We start from the raw sequence: 25,169 nt of genomic DNA on the forward strand, positions 1-25,169 counted from the left end.
CCGTACGTTATTCAGTGCTGATCCACCATGAAGATTGTCTTACAAAAAGTTAGTCAGGCGTCTGTAGTCGTTGACTCAAAAGTTATTTCAAAGTACGTTTCTGCATCATTTTGAATTTCTGTAGTAACTAGTTTCTTTACTAACACCTTAATCTATGTAATAGTATTAAACATGGTTACATGCTCTTAGTAGGCATTTCCATCAATGATTCTATGGCGGATGTAGATAAACTATCCAAGAAAGTTCTTAATTTGAGAATCTTTGAAGATGAAACTAAGAATCTATGGAAGAAGAATATTAAAGAGGCCAACGGTGAAATTTTGTCAGTGTCTCAATTTACATTGATGGCAAAAACCAAGAAGGGAACCAAACCAGATTTTCATTTAGCCCAAAAGGGTCATATAGCGAAAGACCTCTACGAAGAATTTTTGAAGTTACTAAGAAGTGGCTTAGGTGAAGAAAAAGTAAAGGACGGTGAATTCGGCGCCATGATGAGCTGTTCTTTAACTAATGAAGGACCAGTTACAATCATTCTTGAGAGTGACTAATGTAAATCGGATTTCATAAATATATAGGAGATTGAGTTATAATATCATAGTTTACTTTCTCACTCTCTCCATTTCATGTCTCAACAATCTTGAATATGACGGATAACAACATCCCCTGCAATCAAAGACGATATACATCCAAGATCGAGTTTTAAGTCACAGACCATCTTATTAGAAAAGTCTAGAATTGCTTCATGGTCTTTGCAGATGAACAAGTGGACCAATTTTCAATAGCTTTAAAGGGCGCAATGAGAAAAAAAGGGACAGTGAGCGATGCCCTGCAAAAAGTTTTACTAATCCAGAGAATTAAGTCATGTTTACGGTATTTAATCACAGTCATTAATGAATTGACCTGATACTTGGAAAAAGAAAAGTATAGTAAGAAAAGGGATATATATACCCTTAATTTGGCAATTGTCAAGGTGCTTTTGAGGTTGGAACGACTAATAACCTGACTTGACTGCCCAGTGGCTTCAATACATCTATGGTAATGGCAAACATTTTAAGGGATATTGAAATCATATCTTAAGGGAGGACTATGGTTGGTTATACATTCCCTAAAGTTACATATAAAAGGGTTCAGTAAAGCGTTTGTTATCACTTTACGTCTAAACATACTCTGAGCTAAAGTTAAGATTCTTATTTCTTTCGATTAAAAAACACTAAGCAAGTCCATACCACATATCAACATTATGAAACGAGTCACTGGAGTTTTCCTTACACTTTTAAGATTTTCGCAATTTGCATCATCTGTTTTAGTGATGTCACTTTTAGCATATGCAATCCATGCCTATGGTGATAGAGGTAACAAGAAAACCAACTTTACATTAGCAACAGGTGTCATTAGTGTTTTTTATTTGATTGCTTTAGGTATTTTGTGTCTGGCCCTACCCACATTGATTTACATAGGGATGTACTTTTGTGCTGAATTGATCGTTTGCATGCTATGGCTAGCAGCTTTCGTTGTTCTTGCAAAAGCGCAAGGTGAGCACAGCTGTGGTAGTACAAATGCAAACGGATTATACTACAACCCTTATAGTGGTCAATATACTGCCAACAGCCATAGAAGAGCTTGTAATTCGTCTCAAGCTGCAATTGCTTTCTCTGGTCTTTGCTTTCTATTGTTTCTGACTAGTGTGATATTACTAGGCATTAATGTTTTAACACCAATTAGGAAGCGCTATCAGACCCAAGGAATGTGGAGAAGCGGAGCCTCCATGGGTACAAAACTACATAGATGGAGTGGATTGGCCTTGAGTGAGCCTTTCGAAGAAACCGAGGTATACGATAACACTAATGTTAGGACAGGTGATGTAGAAGCTGGCACAGCTGGGAACGCCGCCTATACTTCTGACCCAAACGCTGAGACACGCTATACTAATGATCCTAATGAGCGGTACTATACTAGTACTACCAACACCCGTTATACCACAACCACTGCCGATCCTAATGCGCGTCACACTACTAATGATCGTAGTACGGGCACTGCCCCTGTCTCTCATGGTGCAACAGATCAACATGCCTATTCTACGGATGAGTCAGGTGATCGGTCCTATCAAGAAAAGCTTGCAGAAGGCGCCAATTCTGGCGCAATGAGTGGCAGCACCGCAGACCCAAACAGGAATGTCAATCCAATGCCATAATTATTAATGATTTCCTATTTGTTCATCTCTCATTCTTTTTTTATATATTCTTATTTTTTAGCTTGTTGTTTAACTGGTATTCTCCTCTAGTGGCATCTTTAGAAAGTCCTTCTAAAGTTCAATTAATGCTTAATTTCTATATAATCATTTATTTTAATATATTCACCTTTTTTATGGAAGTATAATTAAAACGGGAATGTAAACCGTACAGGTTTTCAGGTATTACTGGAATCAGGTAGCAATACTTTGTCACTTTGAATTTCTCGGTATAAGCTGCCTGGAATATTGTTATTGCCAGTTCGTTCCTTTCTCAGTAAACGGTGGCCAGTGCTTGGATGAAACATAGTCAAATCTTTTGGCTTTTCCTTGCTTTACCAATGTCAATGCTGGATAATATTAGGCATCCTCGAACCTTAGAACGGTTCTAAAGAATATTAACATAGATAATATTTACATATATAACCCTTTTGTATCATTTGTTGAAGTTTGTCTATTCATTCTTTAAAATCATTACGAGGTGGTCTACCATCTTCGCTTTTCATGTACAAATCAATTGCAGCTGAAAAGGCGGCAAAACCGGCACCACCCATTAATGCAGCTTGTGGTCCGGCCTTGTAAGCCAACCCAGCACCGGTAAAAAACCCTGCTGTTACTCCGTTATAAATATCATTTTTGGCTCTAAGTGACTCTATGACACATTCTACACCGGCATATATCATGCCAATGTAACCGAAATTCTTAGCGCTAGAGTACGATTTTTTACCCATATCAGTAAACTGAAGTTTCATTTGCTGCCGAAACGGTAAATCGGATATTTGTTGAACTGTTCTTGATATCCCTCCCACGCCCGCATTTCCCGCTGTTGCTGCTGCTGCTGCTGCTGTTGTTGTTGTTGTTGCTGCTGCTGTTGTTGCTGCTGTATTAGCAGGTGTGGGCGTATGCAGTGGTGTATCATAAGCCATTGACGCCATAAAAAGACCTAAAACACCCCCCAGTGCAAACCCTGTTACACCACTCACTACTGATTTCCCAGGACAAGAAGTCATGAAGTTCATGATCATTTCTGCGCCCCGCTCTCCCTGCTCTTCTGGAGTTAGCTCATTGTAAGGTGTTTTTTGAGGTGGACTTAACTGTTCTAGACCAAATCCTGTGTACACCATCTTCTTGTATACTTTTTATAATTAACAGTTCTTGGTTTTGTCTGGTGTCTATTTCTATTATCACGATTTGTAACGGTGTAAAAGAACAGATTGTCTTATACTTCGCAAATTTTTGAAAAGTATAGGCTCTGTATGGATCTTGGTAAGTGACATTTAACTTTAAGAGATAATATACCGACGATGATGTATTCTTCTTTCTTCATTGTTATACGCTCGATGCCATTTTCTAGCGTGATCAAAAGTTATCATATAACGTCGTACGAACTTACAAATTTGTCATTCTGCCATGTATAGATATATCAAGAAGAAATAACTACTTCAAGTACGTCTTGAGTAAGCACAGAAAGATCATAGGCATTGTTAACATAGAACCAGCAACTCACAGTGTAAAAGTATCCTTATAGAATCTTAGTCGTTCGTACTGCTTTATTTTAGAAGCAAGTATTCGATTCTTTGCTCTTGCATAATCTGTCTCCAGCACATTTCTTTGCAATAGATCATTACATTCATCGCTACGTCTCTCTTGATTATTATTGAAACGGTTCCTGGAAATATTTTCGGTAGATCTACTGTTCCTTTCCGTGTGATTTCCATGAAGGCTCGGTTCAATACTGGCGTACAAACTTGTGTCTGTGCTATCGAATTCAGTAAGATTTCTATCTTCCATATCTACATCACTAGCATTATCACCTGAAAACATACTAACAAACGAGCTTGTTTCGGTACTATCTCCTTTCTGCGTGTTGAAGCAGAAGTGCGATTTTGTTGAACGACTTTGATCTTCAGCATCTGCCTTGTTTTCGTTGCTAACACTAGCTATCCTCATTCTTAATTTAACATTTCTGGAATCTATCAAGTAGCTATACTGCTTCATGGAATCGATCAACCTGTTTAATGACATTTGTTCCGAGTCATCATCTTCTACCACGCAATATAATTTCAACTTTGTTTCAAATAATGCGCGATTCAGATCCGAATTAAATATAATGGTTTCCAGTTCATAATAAGAAGGTGGACTGTTATCATTCTCCTTATTTCCTATTGTCCGAAAAGCACCCATTCTTAAGGTTCTATTTTCTAAGCTCTTTAATGGATCGACCACAATTGCAACATATGGGTCTTGAAATCTTTGGTTCAAATCTTGGGTTTGGATATCTATATTACTTAACCAACAGTCGTAACCAGGATGCGAATGGAACCAGCCCACAACATTCAATTTAACGCCCTTATAGTCTCGTCCGTGATCATTGTCGTTATGATTATACATTTCATCAATATATTGAACCATATACTCATATGATTCCAGCTGAGCATTTACGCGAGTTTCTGTTCCTACTACAGGAAGATCGAAACAGTCCATTACAATAATATTGTCTTTTAATGTGAAACCCATCATTATACCCATGATTTCTATATTTCCCCCACGAATTGCGTAGTGAGAAATTTTTTCACATGATAATTTTGATATAAGTACTCTATTGTAAGTCAGTGAATTCTGATTACTATGTTGTTTTAATTTAGTTTTTAGCAATGATGATTGGCTCAAAGCTCGATATTCTTGTTCTTGTGATGGTTTAAATCGCATACCGGATAACGCTATGGATTCAGTTGATTCATCTTTTACCGTGTATTTCTCCTTGAGTAGTTGTCGTAATTCTTTCACGGTTTTATTTGAAAGCGACATGATAGATGTCTTTTATTTTTATTTACTTTTGCTTGTGAATTTCATTTATATTCGAATCAGGTAATTCTTTCATTAATGAAGGACCCTTCTTGTACAGCGTAACGCGCGTTTTATCTGAGATTACAACCCCTACAGAGGGAATAGCTTGACACGTTAGCATAAGAGAACAAATATCAAATACTTTTTGTAACTAAAAAAATGACAGACATATAAAAAACTTTACTTAAAAATAGAAAAGGTTGAAAAATTACATGCATATAAGCATGTTTAGTTTTCCTTATTCGAAAGGAGGATTGATTTTATACAGAATATTTTTGTCGAAGCTTAAGAAATTGCTTCTGCTTCTCTTTTTAAACCACCAATAAACTCCAAGAACTTCCCGATGTTAACGTCAATACCGTTTTGGTAAACAAAGGTGCTTGATAAGTAACTGGATAGTAAAACTTTCAGATAGCTTTCTGGAATATTTTCCAGTACAGAATCAGGTCCAGCAACATCGATTAAAATTTTTGGGATTATTTTATCCAACAGTAGATAGTTTCTTAATTTTAAATCATTTAACCATAATTCTTGTGATGCAACTAAATCATCATTTAATTTGTTGATAGTAAAAGACAACTGATTTGAAATTTCAGAAATGTGAGTTCCATTCAATTGATTCAGGCTCCACAGCTGGCAAAATTCCAATTCGGCATTTCTTTGAATTCTTGATTGCACTTCAACAACATATGACTTGTATAATGCAGATCTCTCACCACTGGCATCTCCAATAAATTTGTGCACAAAATCATTATCGTTTAGTGCTAAAGATGCCAATACTTCCATTGATGATGATGTGACACCTCCTTTGTTGGCAGAAGCGTCCTTAAACAGAATGCACCCATGTTCTTCTAAGGCATTTTTAGCGGGTTGGGTAATAAACAAATTGGCGCCTTCCACAATGTATGGAATTTTACATTTTCCGCTCTTTTCATCAACAAAGTAATGTAAATTATTTAGTGTGATTGAGTTTGGTCTACCACCACATGGAACAAAAACATCAATGTGGTCCACAAATTTGAAAACTTGAGTATGGAAAGTGTTTCTGAAGGTTGTGCCATTAGCAACGATTGTACCATTTGGCAGCATAATATCCATTGAATCCACAGAAACAAAAAAACCATCATTTGATAATCTCGAAGTGTCGAAATCGGATATCATTTTCCTTTCATGAGCTAGGCGACATAATTCGTCTTTGTCCAGACCCTTAGGATCGCAGAGGACACCAGAACCGTCCAAAATCCCCAAGTAACATTCATTGGGTGAGGATAGAAGAATTTCGTTGGACCCTAGATCACCATCTGGGCCGCCCGTTTGAAATTTGTAAACAGTAGAATTGGTAAGATTCAAAGTTTCGTAAATCTTGTTAACGTAAGCACGAACACCTAAAGAAGTCATACCATATTCGTCGTGAGGAATACCACCCAAAGAGGGAGATTTACCAGTTAAGAATGATTTCCACCATGGACAGTTTCTCACGCGGGCATGATTAGTTGCCCAATCAACAAAGCCGGCAGTTCCTTCATCTGGGCCAAAGAATAATATTTCTTCCTTTGATAAAAGATTGACATAGTTCTCCTTTAATGGATCATTAATTAGAATGTCGATCATTGCGTCAACATATTGGGAAAAGGCAACGAATGTTTGATCATGTTCTACTAATCCTGGGTTCAATAAGATGACACCTTTAGAACCGCCCTCCGGAATATCCTTATTTTTACGTTGTTGAGTAGAAGCCAATTGATAATTCTCATCGATGACATTCTTAGAATTCAAATCATAGATATCTTGATTTCTAGAACAAACTATACGAATACCACCCCTTGCAATATCTCTGAATCGGATATGAAAACCTTTGAAAGTGTTCCCAACGACAAAAAATATACCATAGGGGGTCTCTGGGTATTCAAATTTCGCCATGACCAACGAAGGATCCAATCTGAATGATATGGCAACTTTCCTTGTGATGAAGAAGTTTGTTTTTAAAATGGACTTATTGAAGATGTTTAGCGTCTTGAGAATCAACAAATCGGGAGAATCATTTGGAATGAATTTGTTCAAGTACGTTTCAAACTCTTGGTCATTTTTAAAAGGTTCCACTTTTTCCAATCTTTGGAAAGACAGCGTTTTTTCCATATCTTTGGTACTACTATGATAGTAATGAATTTGTGCAAAATTCTTATATAGCTTGGAGATTATAGTATAATGCTTTGACATGATGTTGATGATAGTTTGTTGAGTTAAGGTTTCGTTTCTCAGTTTTCTTTTCAGGTTTTCCACGATTTCTAAAAGAGTAGTATCATTACGTTTGATAGTGATTTGAGATAGAAGATTCTGATAATCTGAACCTAAACGATTAACAAAATGGTTGATAAATATAGCTCCGATATGTGCATATATGGCCTCTTTGGGTGAAAATTGACGTCTCTGATAGACTTCATGGAAAGAATTGTTTGGAATAGCATACAATAAAGAAGCTTCTCTTTCAATCTGTCTCAATGCAGCCTCAACATTATGGAGTAAGACATCTTCCAATTGCTGATTTTCGTTCAAGTAAACGGAAAAGATAATAATATCATCGTCCTTGACATTAAAAGATTCCAGATAGAATTTAGAAGGTCTCAATTTGTAATAGTGGAACAACGAGTTCAAAGCAGAGTAATAGCGTTTTGTGGTGAATCGTTTGTAAGCAACTAACAATCTGACCTCATCCTTATTCTCTACGGAGCGAGTAGTCTTGATAACCGGACCCTCTCTTTCCTTTACCAATTTAAGTAAAAGACCGTATAATTTTTTATTTTCGTTCGATGAAACTTTAAACATGGTCTTGTCACTAATGGACTCAATGTCGCCCTTTAGCAAATCTTGAGAGGAAATATCCGCACTAGCTGGATCATCGCTAGGATAAACACTTTCATAAACAAAAGTTAGCTTCAATTCGCTCTCTGGAGCCCAAAAAGATACTAATCTGCAATTTTTTTGAGACTTGTTGTCCAAGAAGAGATCATCGATCTCCGAATCTAATTCATAAGGTGGGCAAGAATCACCCATTTGAGTCTTATTATTTTTGATCGTATCTTTACCATGTTCTAATGTATCGTTCCCGACGGCGTCATTAGCAAATTTGAAGTTTTTCTGCTGGGAATCACTTATACTTACACCAGTATTAGATTCCATGAAGATGGCATGGTTATCATTAGTTATAATTTTGTTTTTGATACTGAATAACCTTGGTTGAATACCATTGAATTTCGACTTGGCAAAAAAATCCAGCTTGGAAGCATACAGAGAATGTATGATATTTGAGATTAATTGGGGAGATTCTCTCGAGAAGAACAAATCGTCGATACCCAATGAATTATAGAACCAGTCTACTTCTTGTTCAATCAAATCGTCAGGAATGAAACCTTGTTGATCTAACAAATCTATGACTTCCTCCCTTTGCAGATCCTTACCGGGAAAATCAAACACATGATAGTCTGACATGGATGATATTGACAAGGAAGCAATATCAGGTGTGTTCAATGATGTTAGAGGGCCGCGATTTTTGTTATCAAACAGCATTCTTTTAATTGTTGTATATTTATTACTCTTTTATTGTATGTTCTTTTGATATTATCCACTCACAAAAGGGAATTATTCTGTCAAAAGATAATGTACTTTCTAGAAACAGCTTGCTCTTATATAACAAGAAATTTCACTAAACGGCAGTAATTAATAAATGCTTGTCAGTGTTGTTGTTGACACTATTGTTGTTTGTTATTGTTGATGATGTGAAAGTTGTTTCGTAGTTACTTGTCCTACTCAACTATGACTGAGTATATATTTACCCCAATAGCTCCTTGTTGTGGCACCCCGTCAGGCAATAATAGATTCGGTCCTGCGGAATCGCCGCACATATAGCCGCCAGAGGGGTAACCCTTTTCTAAGCGGAGTTGGATTTCCGACGGTAAATAAATAAATATAAGGCAGATTAGATTAGATATAGTGACGTTTTCCAGTGTATGTATCTATGGTTACAGTGCTGTAGAAGCTGCTTGCGTAAGTGAAGGGCGGAAACATATGGCCAGCAGTACATTATTATTCCTTAAGTTACTTTTACTGATGCAGGCCGCCGATATGAGCGTATTGCTGATCGATGTTTGTATGAACATGATCATCTTTGTTTATAATTCGAGGCGATGCCTCATCTAAGCCCGCCGCGCTCACAACCTGGCATATTTCTATTTCTTTGACCCAATCATCTTGTAATATTTCGTTTATGGTAGTTCTTTTGAAAGGTGAAATTTCTAGTATACGACTCATTATTGTGTGACTCTCTTCAGGAAGTCGGTGCAAAAGGAAATTGGGGCCCATGTCGATGACTTGCTCTTTGTAAACATCATCATACTGATTGTTATAATCAGTAGCGGGACTTGTCACTAGGTCTTTGAAATATGACACACCTCTCCCGGAACAAAATGCTTTGAATTGCTCATCTTTTAATTTGGGGTACTTCCAAGGGAATTTTCTAGTTATCATGCAAAAGAAAATTATTCCGATGGACCAAACGTCGAGTGCTCTTGGATCGTACTCTTCAAAATAAAATACCTCTGGCGATAGGTAGGGGTCGCTACCGACGATTCCATTTGCTTCAATCAAATGTGACGACAAGGGATAGTGGAACACACTGGAAGCGCCAAAGTCGATTAACTTTAAAATTCCCTTTTGTGTCACGACACAGTTATCTAGCTTCAAATCACGATGAGAGAGACCGATGTCGTGCAAGTATTTTACGCCATTAATCAGCTGCTTGAAAAGACAGCATATTTCGTCATATTGCATTTTTTCACTCATAACCAACGCAAATAAATCATATTCGCAATATTCAAGAATTTGGAAAATTTTACCATTTTCATATAGTATTTCTAAAGTTTCACAAATATTTGTGTTTTTCAAAGTGGATGCAATACAATATTCGGATACTATTTTCTTGATATATTCTCTCTCGGATTCTTTTTTTTTTTTGAACCTGTATTCCTTTAATGCGAATTTTTTGTTATCCAGGACTCTTTTTACCAGTTTTACTATGCCGCCTGAACCTTCACCGAGAACAACGTTGAGGTCCTTATATTTCCTGGAAACCAAATCTGTGGATGCTTCAATGTTGGTATATAAAGTTTGAATAATCTGATCTTCATCGTTGTCTTCCTCTTCACACATGGCAGAAGGTGATGCAGTTGATGCGCAGGAAGAAGTTGTTTCGCTTAATGATGATGCAATTGCACAGTCATCCGCAATTTTGTTTATCTGGTGATCATATGGGCCATGTTTGTAATTGCTCAATGATGTTATTTTGAAAAGCCTCTTGATACTCGAGAACGAAGTCGCATAAGAGCGCTTTCTTGGATGAGCTGCGTTCCCAGCATTCTCGATATGTATTGTATTTATTTGAAGAGCTTCTGAGTATGCGTCATCGAGAGGATTAGTGGAAAGGGAAGAGATTGAATCCCCTAGGGAATATACATGGGTAGTGAACATACCATCGTGCTCATTGAGCTCATATTCATGTTCTGATGAGGCTGTGGCAATTTCATTGCGTACCATTGTGGCTGTTGTGACTGGGATATTGTGAACACTGCTCGAAGGATGACTATTGTCATCCGTAAAATTGCAGATGTCATTAGATTGGCGCCTTTTTTCATCATTATTATGCTTCTTAGATGTGAAAGAAACGAATTTGCTACAACTCTTATGAAAACTTAATGAGTTCGAAAAAGAAAACGCAAAATCCATGGAATTCTTTCTCAGTTTACCTCTTGGAACAATGAACCTCTCCTCAACTTTACTTACCATAGGAGAGGAAATAATGTTTGAATCAATTCTAGATATATTATTGGGCATCTCTGTGTCAATTTTCTCGATCCAAGAAGTGGTTATTTTTTGCAAGCTTGTGTTTTCGTCATCCCATGAAGATTGAATACAACCATTCTGTAATACACTACGTGCCGGAGGCAAACAGGACAAAATGTAATCATATGATTTATTTGGCTCCTCCCCCTTCTTCTTTGCAGTCATGCTTACGCTACTGTTAGCAGGCTCGCTTACTAGAGCAGAGGATACACAATTATCAGAATAAGCATTCTCTGCAGTCAAGGAAGCTGTTGTTTTATTGTTTCTCTGATTATATCGCATAAGTTTAGAAAACGACATGATTGTGAATAATATGTATGTGAATAGTTGGTGCACGCTTTTGTAAACGTTTTGCAGTCTATTTAGTTTTCTTTCTTTCTTTTTCCCCAAGATTGAAAAAGGCAACGAAAAATGCTCAACCAATAACGGATACAGCAGATATTATTGAGAATAGCTCAGTGTCCTGATACTCGTTTTTATCTAGTATTTTTTTTGAACCTTCCTTAATGTACGACCTGAGTAGAGAGAGGGCCGTAAAGGGGTTGAAGACTACTGAGAGAGAACCAATTGTTAAGCGAAAGCGAATTTACTACGTCTTAATAAGCGATCCAACGGAAATTGGAGAGTTTGTGCTTATTATTCTTTTTCTTGGCGTCCTTATAACTTAAATCCCCCCAAAGTACTTCAGTAAAAACGTGTACAGAAATGAGCCGATATTAGTTTTTTCGGGCGTTATATACGTCATTGCGGGGGGACTGCATCGATTAAGGGGTAGCACGCAACGCATATAGCACTTGGAAGCGGCAAACCAACTCCGATAATGGAAAGGGAAAGAAAATACCAGCCGTGTTCGTCCTTCGTGATCAACTGCGTAAAAGTAACGTGACAATGCGGCGATATCATTGACGCCAGGGTGCTGACGTATCAAGCAGATAACGCGATTGGTTTCCATTTCACTAATGCGGCAACATAGTTCTAAACGATTGCAGTATTTTCTTCCCTCATCTTTCTATCTAAGTTACATGGCATGTATACGGATATTATACTCATTTGAGTAATCTAGCTCTATCAGGATGGATCCCCGCAGGCGCACGATTACCCGCTCCAGATGTTACAGTTGGAGCTGCTGCTGCATTTTTAGCCATTTTCTTTTGGTTACCGTCACTTATCATTTTTGTCAACCTCTCCTTGCGCTCTTCGTCTAGTTTGATATTCTTGTTCTTCAACTTTTCCAAACGCTCTTGACTGTTACCGCCTCCACCAACGGTTAGCTCGACGTTAATCTTCTTTTCTTTCAATAAGGTGCCGTGTTGCAACAAGGCAATGTCCATGCGTCTTTGAATGCCGGTGCGGTCTTTATCAGCATCAAATTCTAAAAATGCAATACCTTTGTCAGCTCTGAGGCGAATCTGGTCCGGTGAACTGTTTTTGAAATGGTTTTGCAATTCGACAGCAGTGATATCCCTTGGTAAGCTGCCGACAAAAACAATGAATCTGTTACCTTTTTTGCCATTTTTGCCCTTCCCACCGCGGCCTCTGCGGGTCTTTCTCTTTTTCTTTACAGGTTCTTCATTATCGTTTCCGGCTCCACTGAGAGGTCTTTTTCCCTCTGGTAATTGTTCTTGCTTAACGTCTTTCCCTTGATCTTTTTCCTCCTTGCTTTTCCTGAACTGCTGAGCTTTGAGCTGCTTCTTAGTTAGTTTCTTATCTTCCTCAGACCCCATTTTGCTGTAGGCTTCTTCAGCTTAAATCATCGTCTGTAATAGAATACTTTCACATATCTCTCAGAAAAGCTTTCGTGCTCATCGATTAATGAAAAAATATCAGAAAATTTTCGTACAAGCCGGGTAAAATTATTCACAGCAAAGCCTTACTTCTCCAAATGATATAAAGTTCGCAGTAAAAGGTGACCCATGCTAGATTCTTTATTGAACGATGTTCATACTGATTTCTTTTGCCTAACCATCTTTATCCAAAGTATTTGATGAATCCCCCCACCCTCACCTTTCTATCTTTGTATATCTTCTTAAACTCCATGCCCGATAACACTATTTTCCCGGCGGTGTAGAGTTTGAAAAATAAAAATATAAAGAACTGATGAAAAAGGCAGGTTGGCGTATTCTAGATAGGCCTGTGAATTGGTTCAGTTACAGATCGTAACAGTACTCTAGTAAGACAAACTTCGGCAATGTTTTCATATTCAGATTTTTGTGCTATCGGCACGGCCATGATTTTATCAGCCACCACGTTCCTAATGGGTGTTTTCTTCAGTAACATGCCATATGACTATCATCTTTTGTTCAATCCTAACGCCACTCAAGAGCATTTCGATTTGGCTTTGAAACATTACCAAACTTTACATGAGACACCACTGTCTGTCATTGTTACTTTAAGCGTTGTTGCGGGGATTGGTTTAATTGGTGGTACGATCAAAATTTTCAAGCCAAACCCTGAATTGCAAATGTTTGAGTACTGTTCGTTAGGTTTGTACGTTTTGGCTATCTGCGTTTTCCTTACCAACGTGAAAACTGGTATTGATTGTTCCGTCAGCCATAAGTGGGGGGAAGTTACCGAAAATCAAGGTTTGGCAGTTATTGCTTCATCCAACATAATCTTACTGGTTATGTTTGCCGGTGTTATCATCCTGCAAATTGGCTTATGGTACAGTAACTGGGATCTGCAAAAAAGGTTAAAGAAATTCTATGCTGAGGAAGAAAGAGAAGCCACCAATTCCGGTAAAAAGACTGAAAAAGTTGAAAAAGTGAGAAGGAATGATACCAAATCCAAGGGTGCACAGAAAAGAAAACCTGCTAAAAAATAGACTATTTAAGGTTTCTTCGTTGTTCTCCTTTTCCTCCTCTTTTTCCTTTGACAAAAAGAAGATTCTACAAACTTCAATGTATAGTAAGATCAATATTTAGTTAGATGAAATATTATTAAGTACAAAAATTCTATCAGCTTCATGCCTAACTTTTTAAACAGTTCCAATTAAGAAATGAACAAGTACCAGCCTTATTCAGTACTAATATTGAAAGTCTTCGTTTCGAATTTACCTGTATTCTAAATCACTTCTCTTAAGAAACTATTCGTTTGTTCAATATTTGGCCGAGTTATAGTAGACGCATTAGAGCTCGTTTCTTCGATAGATGACCCGTTAGATTCATTGAATGACGACAAGTATGAAATACTCTCAGTTTCATTGTCTTCCGTTCCATAATAAGGATGCGCTATAAATAAACTATCTGAGGAATTCCCTCTACGTATATCTCTTCTATTGTCAAACGAATCTCGTAAACCTTCGCCGTTGGTTATTACTTTATAACAGAGTTCATTTAAGAATGGATTTGATAGGGATTGTCCTTTTGCTACTTCATCGCAACTTACTCTTTTGCCAATATCATGACTAAAGCCCTTTTTGCTGCGCTTTTTCATGTTTCTCTTATTTCTAATTATTATGAGCCCGATAAAAATTACTACAACCACTCCAATGACAACTCCAACCGTAGAACCAACAATAACACCTGTTTTTCTATAAGAGTTTGAACCCTCCTGCGTGTTTAGTGCGCCAGATAAATTTTGATAAAGTTTAGCATCTCCAGTGATGGTATTAGTTGGAATAGTGAACGTTAACGGGGTATCGGCCTCTTTAAGAACAGTTGTTTGGGGAAAATGCGTGTTGAATGTTGTTGATGATTCTGTAATTTTGTAGATCTGGTCATAGACAACGTAAATTGATTCGTCACTAGTGAATACGGAGTATATTTCCGATGTGGTGGTTGGAGCAAATGTTGTAAATAATGGTGTCGTCAGCTCAGTTGTCGACGGTTGCATAGTTGGCATCAGTGAAGAAGAAAAAGACTTCAATGAGCTTATCAACCATCTATCAATAGTAATATTGCTTTTTACAGACGAAGAGCAATTTTTAACCAAAGATTGTGAACTTGAAGTGTAATTATTTAAAGAGATCGTATTGTATGCAGTTGTTGACATGACCTGACTCAAGCTTTCCAGACTCTCAAGTAGTTTCGTTGTTATTGTGGATCCAGTGGCAATCGGTAATGCTGTGCTTGGTTCAGCAACGGGAGATGAAGTAAAACGAGTTCTTGATATACTATTCTGACTTTTCAGTTGAGGCATACTTATGTATCGCGAAGACGTTACATTTAATAGCATGACAGAGTAATATATATAAGCACACTTGAAATTTAATCCTGACGATATGTAAACTGCTCTACTAAGTATCAAATTATCAACCTTACTACATAAAAAGTGTTTGTTTACACTTATTTTCTGAAAAATTCTTTGACGCGAAATCTTTCCTGCCCTTTACAGCGCTCGTCTAAAGTACGGCAGATGCCATTTAATTTTTTTGATGAGGTAATTGAGATTGATATGGTACACCTCAATATACTTGTTGTGTAGAATAAGATTTGGCGATACTGTATCCTTTTGAAATAAGCTCTTTTTTTTGTCACCTTTACTATCAAGACTATATTTGTAAATAGGATACTCCATACAAAAGCTTTAAGTAAGAAGAGATATTAACGACCTTTTTTCTGCGCCTCAAACATTAAGTTATAGTGCGCAAGCTCTGCATTTGAATCTACTGAGCGTACCCTCTTAGTTAATTGATTGATCATATAAAGTGGTTGACAAGAAATTACAGCTCAAATGGTACATAGTTCGACGTCGAGAAAGAAAAATGATTGGTAGATTAAAAGCATCAGGTCGAATAAGAACAGTTTCCGAAAGCAACGAGAAATTTATTGACGGTCTGTATGGATGTTTTATTTCCTACAAAATGCGCCGCTTTTTTGAGAATTCTCTAATCAAGTCTGACATTTGTTTTCGCTAATCATCTGGCAGTAGCGATTTCTGCAAGGCACCTATTACATCATTGAAAATTTTAAAGCAAGACTGGACAAATTCCGTGTCTAAATCTATCCATATCCAAAAATCATGATACAGGCTTCCTTTCCATCATAAGTGTAATATCATATCCTAAGCTCACGGGCTGAATATTAGTTCTCAATGTTGTCATGCGAAGAAATTTTCGTATGTGTCTAAGTTCGATTAGATAATATTCAGATATTATACCTAAATCTTTTGCATGTTTATCGTTGTGTTTTAGTAGAGAATCTTCATGCCATTGGTTTTCGTTCATTAGTCAGTTTAATTTGTAAAGACCATCCATCTCTCTCATTTTGGTCATAAAGAAGAAAGTCTAAGGTTAAAAACTACAGTTGTTATTTCTCTGTCATTTTCGTAAGCAAACCAATATCGTTTTGTTTAGACCGCTGACTCTAGAATCCGAATCTGGCCACTTTGCATTGTTTGTTACAAATTATGCACTGTAATCCTTTGTATTAAAAAGGACCTAGAATCGCTCTTTGTGTTTTATTTTAGGATGGAATTCCTGCGCATGCCTCACCGTCATATAGGTCTAGTGAATCTATGGTGCTTTGATTTTCAAACAACAGCCAAACTTTTGGTGTCACCATTCGACAACTGTGGAAAACGTTTTCTTTCCATATTCCATTCGAAGTTGCAATCACGCACAAACAGCGTAGATATTTTATAAGAACAGGAAGTGCTGGGGCGGCTAGATAATTCCATACGTGACAGAGTTCGATTTAGCAGCGCTTTCAGTTGTTGAGGAAATATCAAAATAATGCTAGGGACCTTTGACGGATCTAAATTTGGAGTTACCGTGGGTTATCCTTGCCTTAATATTTTGAATTAAACATAAGGTCTTCACGAAAATTTCGCTAGCTTCAAGACTTTTAACGATGTCGTATGTTACATACTTGTCAGCTTCTGGAAGAAAATATCCTCTGGCATTTTGATGCCCAAGAGTACTATTTTCTATTCGAGAAAATTTCCTTAGCTTAAAGATATTTTATTTGATGTACGCAACTTTCTTGCACATCATCAAATATTATTTCTTAATCAAGCCAGTTCTAATACCATAACGCAACGATAATAAAATCCTGTTTTCCCAACGAATTGTTGCAGTAGTACACCCAAGCCAGGTATACCGATAATCTGGGGAAATGATTAGATTAAGTGGCCCGTAAATAAAGATTCTTTTCCGAGAAGATATTATGCTGCATGGGGAAAAGATAAATGTGGCGGGAATTTGTGGCGGTTGGTCTAGGCATGTATTAATGTGGAAGAATGAAAATCCATCAACTACGGTATTATCCTGATGTCGGAGAACAGATAGTCCTTATTTCCACCGTCAAATTTTTTCCTGCAATTTACATTTCCTGCACACTTTCTTTGATGAAATTTTCGAGTGAACTTCTTTATCTTTTAAACTAAGCAAGAAATGTGCTGTAACGGTTCTGTCGGCCGAACTTCTATTTATCGTGCTCATATTTTTCTTTGGTGCAAAATAACGTACTTATATTGTTGGAATAAGTGATTACTACTATACATTTATTCATATAAATTGTTGTAGTTGATGACGAACATTCTTTAACATGATACTAATAATGTTGAGTAAATTAATACTAACATTCTTATGGTGATACCAATTTAATTGAGTTATCACTAAATTCTTATCATCAACACTCTGATTTATGTCTGAACTTTTGGGTCTAATATAACCAATCAGCGTGTGTTTTATATACCTCTCTTATATAGATTAAGAAGGAACGACTATTCTTAATTATTACAACTTACTAAACAACTAATTATCAACATATATATCTTATCTGAATTCAATCACTAATAAAAACAACTTGAAGATATTATAATGACAACTTTCTTTTCAGTCTGTATAAGAAACGTTTGGTTTCTGATCTTTTCTCTCTCATTAGTAACAGACCATTCATTTTGCTACTTCAATGTATATTACTGTTGAAATGTAAAGTGCTTAAAACCAGGAGATTGATAACAGTTACGAGAATCTTTTTAATGGTAGATGTTTTTCACAAGATTTAATGATCCAATTGGTATGTTTCTAAATACCAAGGAGACGGTTGGACAGTTCGTCTTGAGTAGAAATGAAACTTACTGTAGAGATCAGTATCCCCAGAATAAAGATCAGAAACAGAAATAACTTGTTGGACTTTCCTACAATTGCACTCCCATTTCTTGGGTTCCTATACCCCTGAGAAGAACATCTAGTATATTCTATACACCTAATAATATTGCCTTTATCAACAATGGAATCCCAACAATCATCTCAAAATTCGTCAACGTCTCAAGTATACACCATATCTTGTATAATATTTAGGATAAGTAACACCCCTTGAATCAAGTTGATAGTTCGTTTTTGTTGATAATTAGTAGTTTAGTAAGTTGTAATAATTAAGAATAGTCGTTCCTTCTTAATCTATATAAGAGAGGTATATAAAACACACGCTGATTAGTTATATTAAACCAAAAGGTTCAGACATAAATCAGAGTGTTAATGATAAGAATTTGATGATAACTCATCTTCTTATATAATAAGTTCTGATCAATTAATAGATCTTTATCTCATTACTGCAGTAAATTCTATTATTAGAATTTTTCTACTTCAATTTATACGAAGACGTATAGTTGCAATAACTTAATCCAATTTATACGAATAGGTGTATAGTAGTAATCACTTATTCCAACAGTTTTGACAAGAAGTTACTGCCTAAGATAGTATATATTAGAATTGCCAAAACACCTTGGTATTCGTTGAGATCATAATAAATAATTTCAACAATTAAACAGCGCAAGTGGTTTAGTGGTAAAATCCAACGTTGCCATCGTTGGGCCCCCGGTTCGATTCCGGGCTTGCGCATATTTTTTCCCCTTCTCTGCTTTGTACCCGTCTTATGTTTTATTATTTTTACTTTGGACTAAAACTTCAGAATATTCCTTTTCTTGATGGTTGCTGTTCAGGCAACGCCATATCATTGTCTAACCGCAAAGCTTGCATATTTTGTGTTTTATTTTCTAGGTGTCTCACCAAGTAGGTCTTATCGCTAATCGTTTATCGCTTATCGCGCGCCAAAAACCGCCGGCGGCAATTTCGAGATGTTTTATGTCATGTTGGATTTTGCAATCTACTATTATGGAGGTGAGGGCCTTTACTGTTCCACATACCTATGTGTGTTTATCAAATAAGGGGAGAGCCAACTAATTTTAAATCGGATAACGCGGCTTGGCATAGTAATCAGTTCCTTCTTTGGGTTGAAACCTTGCTGCTAGATTGATATTCAATGATAATGATAGCGAATACGGCTTGCTCTTGAATAAGAAATACGTATATATTGAGAGCTCTCTCGAACACATTTAATTGACGAAAGCACTTCTTTATTCTCTCCATACCTGGTATATAATAGTATAAATTGTTAACTTCATTTCTGAAGTGTAACAAAAACATATCTTATACTGCTACAAACAATGAGTATGTCAAGCAAGAACGAGAATAAGATAACAATAGAACAAAGGGTATCCACTGATGTTGGACAAGCATACCAATTGCAAGGTCTTGGATCTAATTTAAGGTCGATCCGCTCTAAGACTGGTGCCGGTGAAGTAAACTATATTGATGCTGCTAAGTCTGTAAATGATAACCAACTGCTTGCAGAAATTGGTTATAAACAAGAATTGAAGAGACAATTTTCAACGATTCAAGTTTTCGGTATTGCATTCTCTATTATGGGTTTGCTTCCATCTATTGCTTCTGTCATGGGTGGTGGTCTTGGTGGAGGTCCAGCAACATTGGTGTGGGGTTGGTTCATTGCTGCATTCTTCATTTTACTTGTTGGTATAACCATGGCTGAACATGCAAGTTCCATTCCCACCGCTGGTGGTTTGTACTACTGGACGTACTATTACGCTCCCGAAGGTTACAAAGAGATCATTTCTTTTATTATTGGCTGCTCCAACTCACTAGCATTGGCGGCTGGTGTGTGTTCCATCGATTATGGTTTGGCTGAGGAAATTGCAGCTGCTATCACCTTGACTAAAGATGGTAATTTTGATGTAACAAGCGGAAAGCTTTACGGTATATTTGCTGGAGCAGTGGTTGTCATGGGCATCTGTACCTGTATTGCCTCTGGTGCAATTGCCCGTTTGCAAACGTTAAGTATATTTGCCAATCTTTTTATCATTGTCCTATTATTTATTGCTCTCCCAATTGGTACTAAACATAACATTGGAGGTTTTAATAATGGTGATTTTATCTTCGGTAAGTACGAAAATTTAAGTGATTGGAATAAGGGCTGGCAATTTTGCCTTGCGGGTTTTATGCCTGCTGTTTGGACAATTGGTTCCTTTGATTCATGTGTTCATCAATCTGAAGAAGCCAAAGATGCCAAAAAATCAGTTCCCATCGGTATAATATCATCTATCACCGTCTGTTGGATTTTAGGTTGGTTGATTATTATCTGTTTGATGGCTTGTATCAACCCTGATATTGACAGTGTCTTAGACTCAAAATATGGGTTTGCTCTGGCTCAAATAATCTATGATTCCTTAGGAAAAAAATGGGCAATTGCTTTTATGTCATTGATTGCATTCTGCCAATTTTTAATGGGTGCTTCAATTACAACAGCAGTTTCCAGACAGGTCTGGGCGTTTTCCCGTGATAATGGTTTGCCTCTATCGAAATACATCAAAAGGGTGGACTCCAAATACTCTGTCCCATTTTTCGCTATTTTAGCTGCATGTGCAGGTTCCTTGATATTAGGGTTGCTATGTTTGATTGATGATGCCGCCACAGATGCGCTGTTTAGTCTGGCTGTCGCAGGAAACAACTTGGCTTGGAGTACGCCAACGGTCTTGCGTTTGACATCAGGTAGGGATTTATTCAGACCTGGTCCATTTTATCTAGGTAAAATCTGGTCTCCAATCGTTGCTTGGATTGGTGTTGCTTTTCAAGTGTTTATTATTATTTTGGTTATGTTCCCAGCTCAACAACACGGTATTACAAAATCCACTATGAATTATGCATGTGTTATTGGTCCAGGTATCTGGTTCCTGGCAGGTGTCTACTACAAAGTTTACAAGAAAAAATATTATCATGGTCCAGCAACCAACTTGTCTGATGATGACTATGCTGAAGCCGTCGGCATTGATGTTATTGATACAATTATATCCAAGCAAGAACCATAAAAATGTTCAATATTTTATAAAGATTTTATATTCAGAGTTTATAAGGTCTAGTTTTATATAGTCAGTATTTTCAGTTTAATTATATTATTGTTTTTACTTCTAGCGCGGCCGGAATGAGGCCCTGAAACACACCAAAACATAAAAAATGAAGAATAATAAAGAAACTATTTTCGAAGGACTCAAATATTTATGCTGCCAGAATATTATATTTAGAGAAAGCAGTACTTCCTCTATTCCTCATCGGAGGAAGGATAATCTACCAAAGGGCCACCCACTTTTCTGGAAAATGAATTTGAAGGATTATGTTCTATATTTTCATTCTTTTTCAATTTCTTCAAATTCTCTATAAAAATATCACTTTGCAATCCATTATCGATCGGTAGCAGCCTTTTTTTAGTACTATTAATACTAACTTCTGGAGTTTCCTTCCTGTCTGGTATTTTTTTAGTGTTATTATCAACCCCAGCGCCAGCACTGGTGATGGTATTATTATTGATTAGACGTACCATCATGTTTAGGGACTCTAATTTTTGTTCTTCTTGTAGCCTTTTCTGCGCAGCTGGGTCAGGGTCTTCATTAGCCCACTTCACCAATAACCCTGTACCCTCTCTGCGATCTTCCCATTCTTTATCGCTAGGCAGCAGCAATGTTTGATTGCTCATAGCTTCTTTACCGAATTCCGCGTTGGCCTGATATTTAAACTTTACAAATGCACAATTTTTGTCCTCAACGTATCGTATTCTATCTATGGCACCCAGTCGAGAAAACACAAATCGAATCCTACTTTCTATCTGAGTAGACTTCAAATGCTTGCCGTTCAATGCCCCGTCAATTCCACCAATATACAATGTCCTGTTCTTCCTCCTAAACGAACCGACCCCGCCCATATCCTCTCTATAATCAGCAAATTTCTCCCTACCAAAACAGTCCAATACTTCTGTTCTTAGGGCTAGTTTGTCTACATCATCTTCGTTTGGTATATGGTGCAAATACTGACATTTAGAGCCAAGGCAACACATACCCTTTGCAAAAAATAGACAAAAGAATAATTGATCATCATTGTCACCCCTGGTCCTTCCGGAATGAGGTTGCGGCTGTAAAGCAAAAGGACTAACAAACCGTGTATTCCCCGCAAACCCCTGCGACCATTTGCTATACCATATGTTGAATGTCAGTCCAGTTTGCGCCGGTATAGACGAAGGCAATTCTGACTCCTTCACTTGCACTTTTGCGGATCTATCCTTCCAAGATTTCATTCAAATTCCTAAAATGTGCTCACTTTCCTATTAATATCGTTACCATTCCTTGGCTCATCGCCTAGTGTATTATTATGATCAAATCTTCAAGAACTTATTATAAAATTCTATCATTACCCGTAGACATACGTATGTAACGACAAAAGCTTTTCAAACTGAAAAATTTTCTTGAAAAAAAAGTGATGAGGAAAGAAAGTTAGTGAAAAACTAATGCATGATTTAGAACAAACAGACGGTTTGATGGATCATTGGGTAGCAGAAGAACGGAAACAAGTATCATAAACATGGGTAAAGATAGCAAGGAACATAAGGAAAGCAAAGACAGCAAATCTGTAGACAACTACGAAGCCAGGATGCCAGCGGTGTTGCCATTCGCTAAGCCATTGGCCTCTAAGAAACTGAACAAGAAGGTCTTGAAGACCGTCAAAAAGGCATCCAAGGCTAAAAATGTGAAGAGAGGAGTCAAGGAAGTTGTCAAGGCCCTAAGAAAGGGCGAGAAGGGTTTGGTTGTTATTGCTGGTGACATTTCTCCAGCGGATGTTATTTCTCATATCCCAGTTTTGTGTGAAGACCACTCTGTCCCATACATCTTCATACCTTCCAAGCAAGATTTAGGTGCTGCTGGTGCTACAAAAAGACCCACTTCTGTTGTATTCATTGTCCCAGGTAGCAATAAGAAGAAAGATGGGAAGAGCAAGGAGGAAGAATACAAGGAATCTTTCAATGACGTCGTCAAAGAAGTTCAAGCTTTATGAAAGGGTGGTTTCTTGAACATATTAGAAATCTAAAAGAATAAGAAAAAATCTGGCATTAGATATATAATTTGACTGTAGGCCTTCTGTATATTATATAATAGTACTATTAACATCGAATGTTTGTGAACTTCGGGTAACCATGCCCTATTACATTGGTTTTAGTTACTTTTTGTATGCTTGATGAGGATATTATCAAAAAGACATGGATATATAAACGAAAACAGGCCAACAAGTTCATACATTGTACAGTTCGAGCCGCTACTGCACCAAATTCCTCCAGAGTGAGTAATGAGGTTTGTTTTTGATGAGGTTTTAAGTTCAGATGTTGATTCTCCAGAATTCGAAGAAACATGTTCTACAACATCTTCTGTGTCATCGGGATATCCTACACCTGAACCGAGCCCAGCAACGAAGTTGCCTCTATTCACGGCAGGTGGTGCGAAGGAGTTGGTAGTGAAGTTTGACCCTGCTCTAGAGGACTTATTGCGTGACTTGAATCTGCAGTCCAAACTAATTCCCTTAAATGAGCCTATTGGGGCCGCACCGTCGATAATGGTGCCACATCCAACTAACTTATCACTACCGAATCCACCTCGCTTGTCGCTGATAAGTACTGTCAAGACACCAGATATGGGGGCACCCTTACTAGAGGCAATAGAAGACTCTTTTCAGAGGAAAATGCAAAATTTGGTACTTATAAATCAGAAAGAAGTTCAATCCATTAGAGCAAATAAACGACGTGTTGAAGAGCAACGTAAGCGAAAAGAGGAGGAAGAGCGCAAACGTAAAGAAGCTGAAGAGAAAGTCAAACGAGAGCGGGAGTTATTGCGCCAAAGAAAAGAGGAGGAAGAGCTTAAACGCAAAGAAGCAGAAGCAAAACTAGCACAGAAGAAACAAGAGGAACAAAGAAAGAAAATCGAAGAACAAAATGAAAAGGAAAAACAGTTAAAAAGGGATGAAGAAGCCAAACTATTGCAGCAGAAAGATAAATTGGGTAAAGCCATCACGAACTTTGATAGAATTTCCAAAACGTTCTGGCACTATAAAGACAAAATTGCTCAGATAAAGAAAGATATAGTATTGCCAGTAAAGAAGGCTGACGTCAACGTGAGAAATTTGCTTTCACGTCACAAAAGGAAAATTAATCCCAAATTCGGGCAGCTAACTAATAGCAACCAGCAACTCTTCAAAATCCAGAATGAATTAACACAATTAATAAACGACACGAAAGGCGACTCTTTAGCATACCAATGGATTTTAAACTTTATTGCGAAAGCTGTGGTCCATCAAGCAGAAACTGAAGTCAGAGTGAAACCGGAGTCAGCATTACCTCTGGGAAAATTGACTTTATATTTACTAGTTCAATTTCCAGAGTTACAAGAATTGTTTATGGCCAGACTTGTTAAAAAATGTCCCTTTGTAATAGGATTCACGTGCGAGATTGATACCGAAAAAGGTCGTCAAAACATGGGATGGAAAAGAAACAACGAGAATAAATGGGAAGATAACACATCTTACGACGAGAGAATGGGCGGAATATTATCATTATTCGCCATAATAACGAGACTAGCGTTGCCCCAAGAATTCATCACTAGCAAGAGTCATCCTTTCCCTATTTCATTATCATGGCAGATACTTGCTAGGATATGCAATACGCCACTGGATTTAATAACAAATACTCATTTCGTTATACTGGGTTCATGGTGGGATGCCGCCGCCGTGCAATTCCTTCAGGCTTATGGGAAACAAGCCTCCAAGCTGTTGGTCTTGATTGGCGAGGAACTGACATCCAAAATGGCTGAAAAGAAATATGTAGGTGCTGCAAGATTAAGAATTTTATTGGAGGCTTGGCAAAACAACAGCATGGAATGCTTTCCAGAAATGTCTCCCTAAATAATATTACACTTTCGTGCGCACAATGTATTAATACACTATGTAATGAGCATTATTTCAACATCACTTCAGTTTTTTCCCTCGCCTCAATCAAGGGATGGCAGAAAATACGTCATGAATAATAAGGCGTAAGTGGAAAAAAAGCAGAGACAACCTTTAACTCACAGGCGTGGTATAATAAACATTAAAGCTATT

General features: G+C 37.3%; 13 protein-coding genes and 1 non-coding gene across 14 annotated transcripts; 7 read left to right on the top strand and 7 right to left on the bottom strand.

The window, feature by feature from the left end:
- Positions 1-27: 27 nt before the first annotated feature.
- DTD1 (D-tyrosyl-tRNA(Tyr) deacylase) lies at positions 28-548 on the top strand (the record flags this gene model as incomplete). Its single annotated transcript, XM_056226546.1, has 2 exons — positions 28-92; positions 164-548. The coding sequence occupies 2 exons, from the start codon at positions 28-30 to the stop codon at positions 546-548; spliced, it is 450 nt and encodes a 149-aa protein (XP_056080811.1).
- Positions 549-1,240: 692 nt separating this feature from the next.
- Positions 1,241-2,191, top strand: SMKI04G0250 (uncharacterized protein; the record flags this gene model as incomplete). Its single annotated transcript, XM_056226547.1, has 1 exon — positions 1,241-2,191. One exon carries the CDS (start codon positions 1,241-1,243, stop codon positions 2,189-2,191), a length of 951 nt encoding a protein of 316 aa, XP_056080812.1.
- A 494-nt stretch (positions 2,192-2,685) lies between these two features.
- Positions 2,686-3,351, bottom strand: TIM22 (translocation channel protein TIM22; the record flags this gene model as incomplete). Its single annotated transcript, XM_056226549.1, has 1 exon — positions 2,686-3,351. One exon carries the CDS (start codon positions 3,349-3,351, stop codon positions 2,686-2,688), a length of 666 nt encoding a protein of 221 aa, XP_056080813.1.
- A 379-nt stretch (positions 3,352-3,730) lies between these two features.
- RRI1 (COP9 signalosome catalytic subunit RRI1) lies at positions 3,731-5,035 on the bottom strand (the record flags this gene model as incomplete). Its single annotated transcript, XM_056226550.1, has 1 exon — positions 3,731-5,035. One exon carries the CDS (start codon positions 5,033-5,035, stop codon positions 3,731-3,733), a length of 1,305 nt encoding a protein of 434 aa, XP_056080814.1.
- Positions 5,036-5,359: 324 nt separating this feature from the next.
- On the bottom strand, positions 5,360-8,638 carry GDH2 (glutamate dehydrogenase (NAD(+)); the record flags this gene model as incomplete). Its single annotated transcript, XM_056226551.1, has 1 exon — positions 5,360-8,638. The coding sequence occupies one exon, from the start codon at positions 8,636-8,638 to the stop codon at positions 5,360-5,362; it is 3,279 nt and encodes a 1,092-aa protein (XP_056080815.1).
- A 534-nt stretch (positions 8,639-9,172) lies between these two features.
- Positions 9,173-11,266, bottom strand: PRR2 (serine/threonine protein kinase PRR2; the record flags this gene model as incomplete). The annotated part of the gene is made up of 1 exon (XM_056226552.1): positions 9,173-11,266. The coding sequence occupies one exon, from the start codon at positions 11,264-11,266 to the stop codon at positions 9,173-9,175; it is 2,094 nt and encodes a 697-aa protein (XP_056080816.1).
- A 746-nt stretch (positions 11,267-12,012) lies between these two features.
- NOP6 (Nop6p) lies at positions 12,013-12,690 on the bottom strand (the record flags this gene model as incomplete). Its single annotated transcript, XM_056226553.1, has 1 exon — positions 12,013-12,690. The coding sequence occupies one exon, from the start codon at positions 12,688-12,690 to the stop codon at positions 12,013-12,015; it is 678 nt and encodes a 225-aa protein (XP_056080817.1).
- Positions 12,691-13,154: 464 nt separating this feature from the next.
- On the top strand, positions 13,155-13,787 carry SHR3 (Shr3p; the record flags this gene model as incomplete). The annotated part of the gene is made up of 1 exon (XM_056226554.1): positions 13,155-13,787. The coding sequence occupies one exon, from the start codon at positions 13,155-13,157 to the stop codon at positions 13,785-13,787; it is 633 nt and encodes a 210-aa protein (XP_056080818.1).
- Positions 13,788-14,026: 239 nt separating this feature from the next.
- SMKI04G0320 (uncharacterized protein) lies at positions 14,027-15,139 on the bottom strand (the record flags this gene model as incomplete). The annotated part of the gene is made up of 1 exon (XM_056226555.1): positions 14,027-15,139. The coding sequence occupies one exon, from the start codon at positions 15,137-15,139 to the stop codon at positions 14,027-14,029; it is 1,113 nt and encodes a 370-aa protein (XP_056080819.1).
- Positions 15,140-18,678: 3,539 nt separating this feature from the next.
- Positions 18,679-18,749, top strand: Smki_4.trna1G. Its single transcript has one exon. It is a non-coding gene; the product is annotated as a tRNA-Gly (tRNA).
- Positions 18,750-19,354: 605 nt separating this feature from the next.
- On the top strand, positions 19,355-21,070 carry UGA4 (Uga4p; the record flags this gene model as incomplete). The annotated part of the gene is made up of 1 exon (XM_056226556.1): positions 19,355-21,070. One exon carries the CDS (start codon positions 19,355-19,357, stop codon positions 21,068-21,070), a length of 1,716 nt encoding a protein of 571 aa, XP_056080820.1.
- A 230-nt stretch (positions 21,071-21,300) lies between these two features.
- On the bottom strand, positions 21,301-22,326 carry CWC2 (active spliceosome conformation promoter CWC2; the record flags this gene model as incomplete). The annotated part of the gene is made up of 1 exon (XM_056226557.1): positions 21,301-22,326. The coding sequence occupies one exon, from the start codon at positions 22,324-22,326 to the stop codon at positions 21,301-21,303; it is 1,026 nt and encodes a 341-aa protein (XP_056080821.1).
- A 284-nt stretch (positions 22,327-22,610) lies between these two features.
- On the top strand, positions 22,611-23,081 carry NHP2 (snoRNA-binding protein NHP2; the record flags this gene model as incomplete). The annotated part of the gene is made up of 1 exon (XM_056226558.1): positions 22,611-23,081. The coding sequence occupies one exon, from the start codon at positions 22,611-22,613 to the stop codon at positions 23,079-23,081; it is 471 nt and encodes a 156-aa protein (XP_056080822.1).
- A 288-nt stretch (positions 23,082-23,369) lies between these two features.
- GLE1 (nucleoporin GLE1) lies at positions 23,370-24,974 on the top strand (the record flags this gene model as incomplete). The annotated part of the gene is made up of 1 exon (XM_056226560.1): positions 23,370-24,974. The coding sequence occupies one exon, from the start codon at positions 23,370-23,372 to the stop codon at positions 24,972-24,974; it is 1,605 nt and encodes a 534-aa protein (XP_056080823.1).
- Positions 24,975-25,169: the final 195 nt, after the last annotated feature.

The sequence above is a fragment of the Saccharomyces mikatae genome, assembly GCF_947241705.1.
Source record: "Saccharomyces mikatae IFO 1815 strain IFO1815 genome assembly, chromosome: 4".
NCBI lineage: Eukaryota > Fungi > Ascomycota > Saccharomycetes > Saccharomycetales > Saccharomycetaceae > Saccharomyces > Saccharomyces mikatae.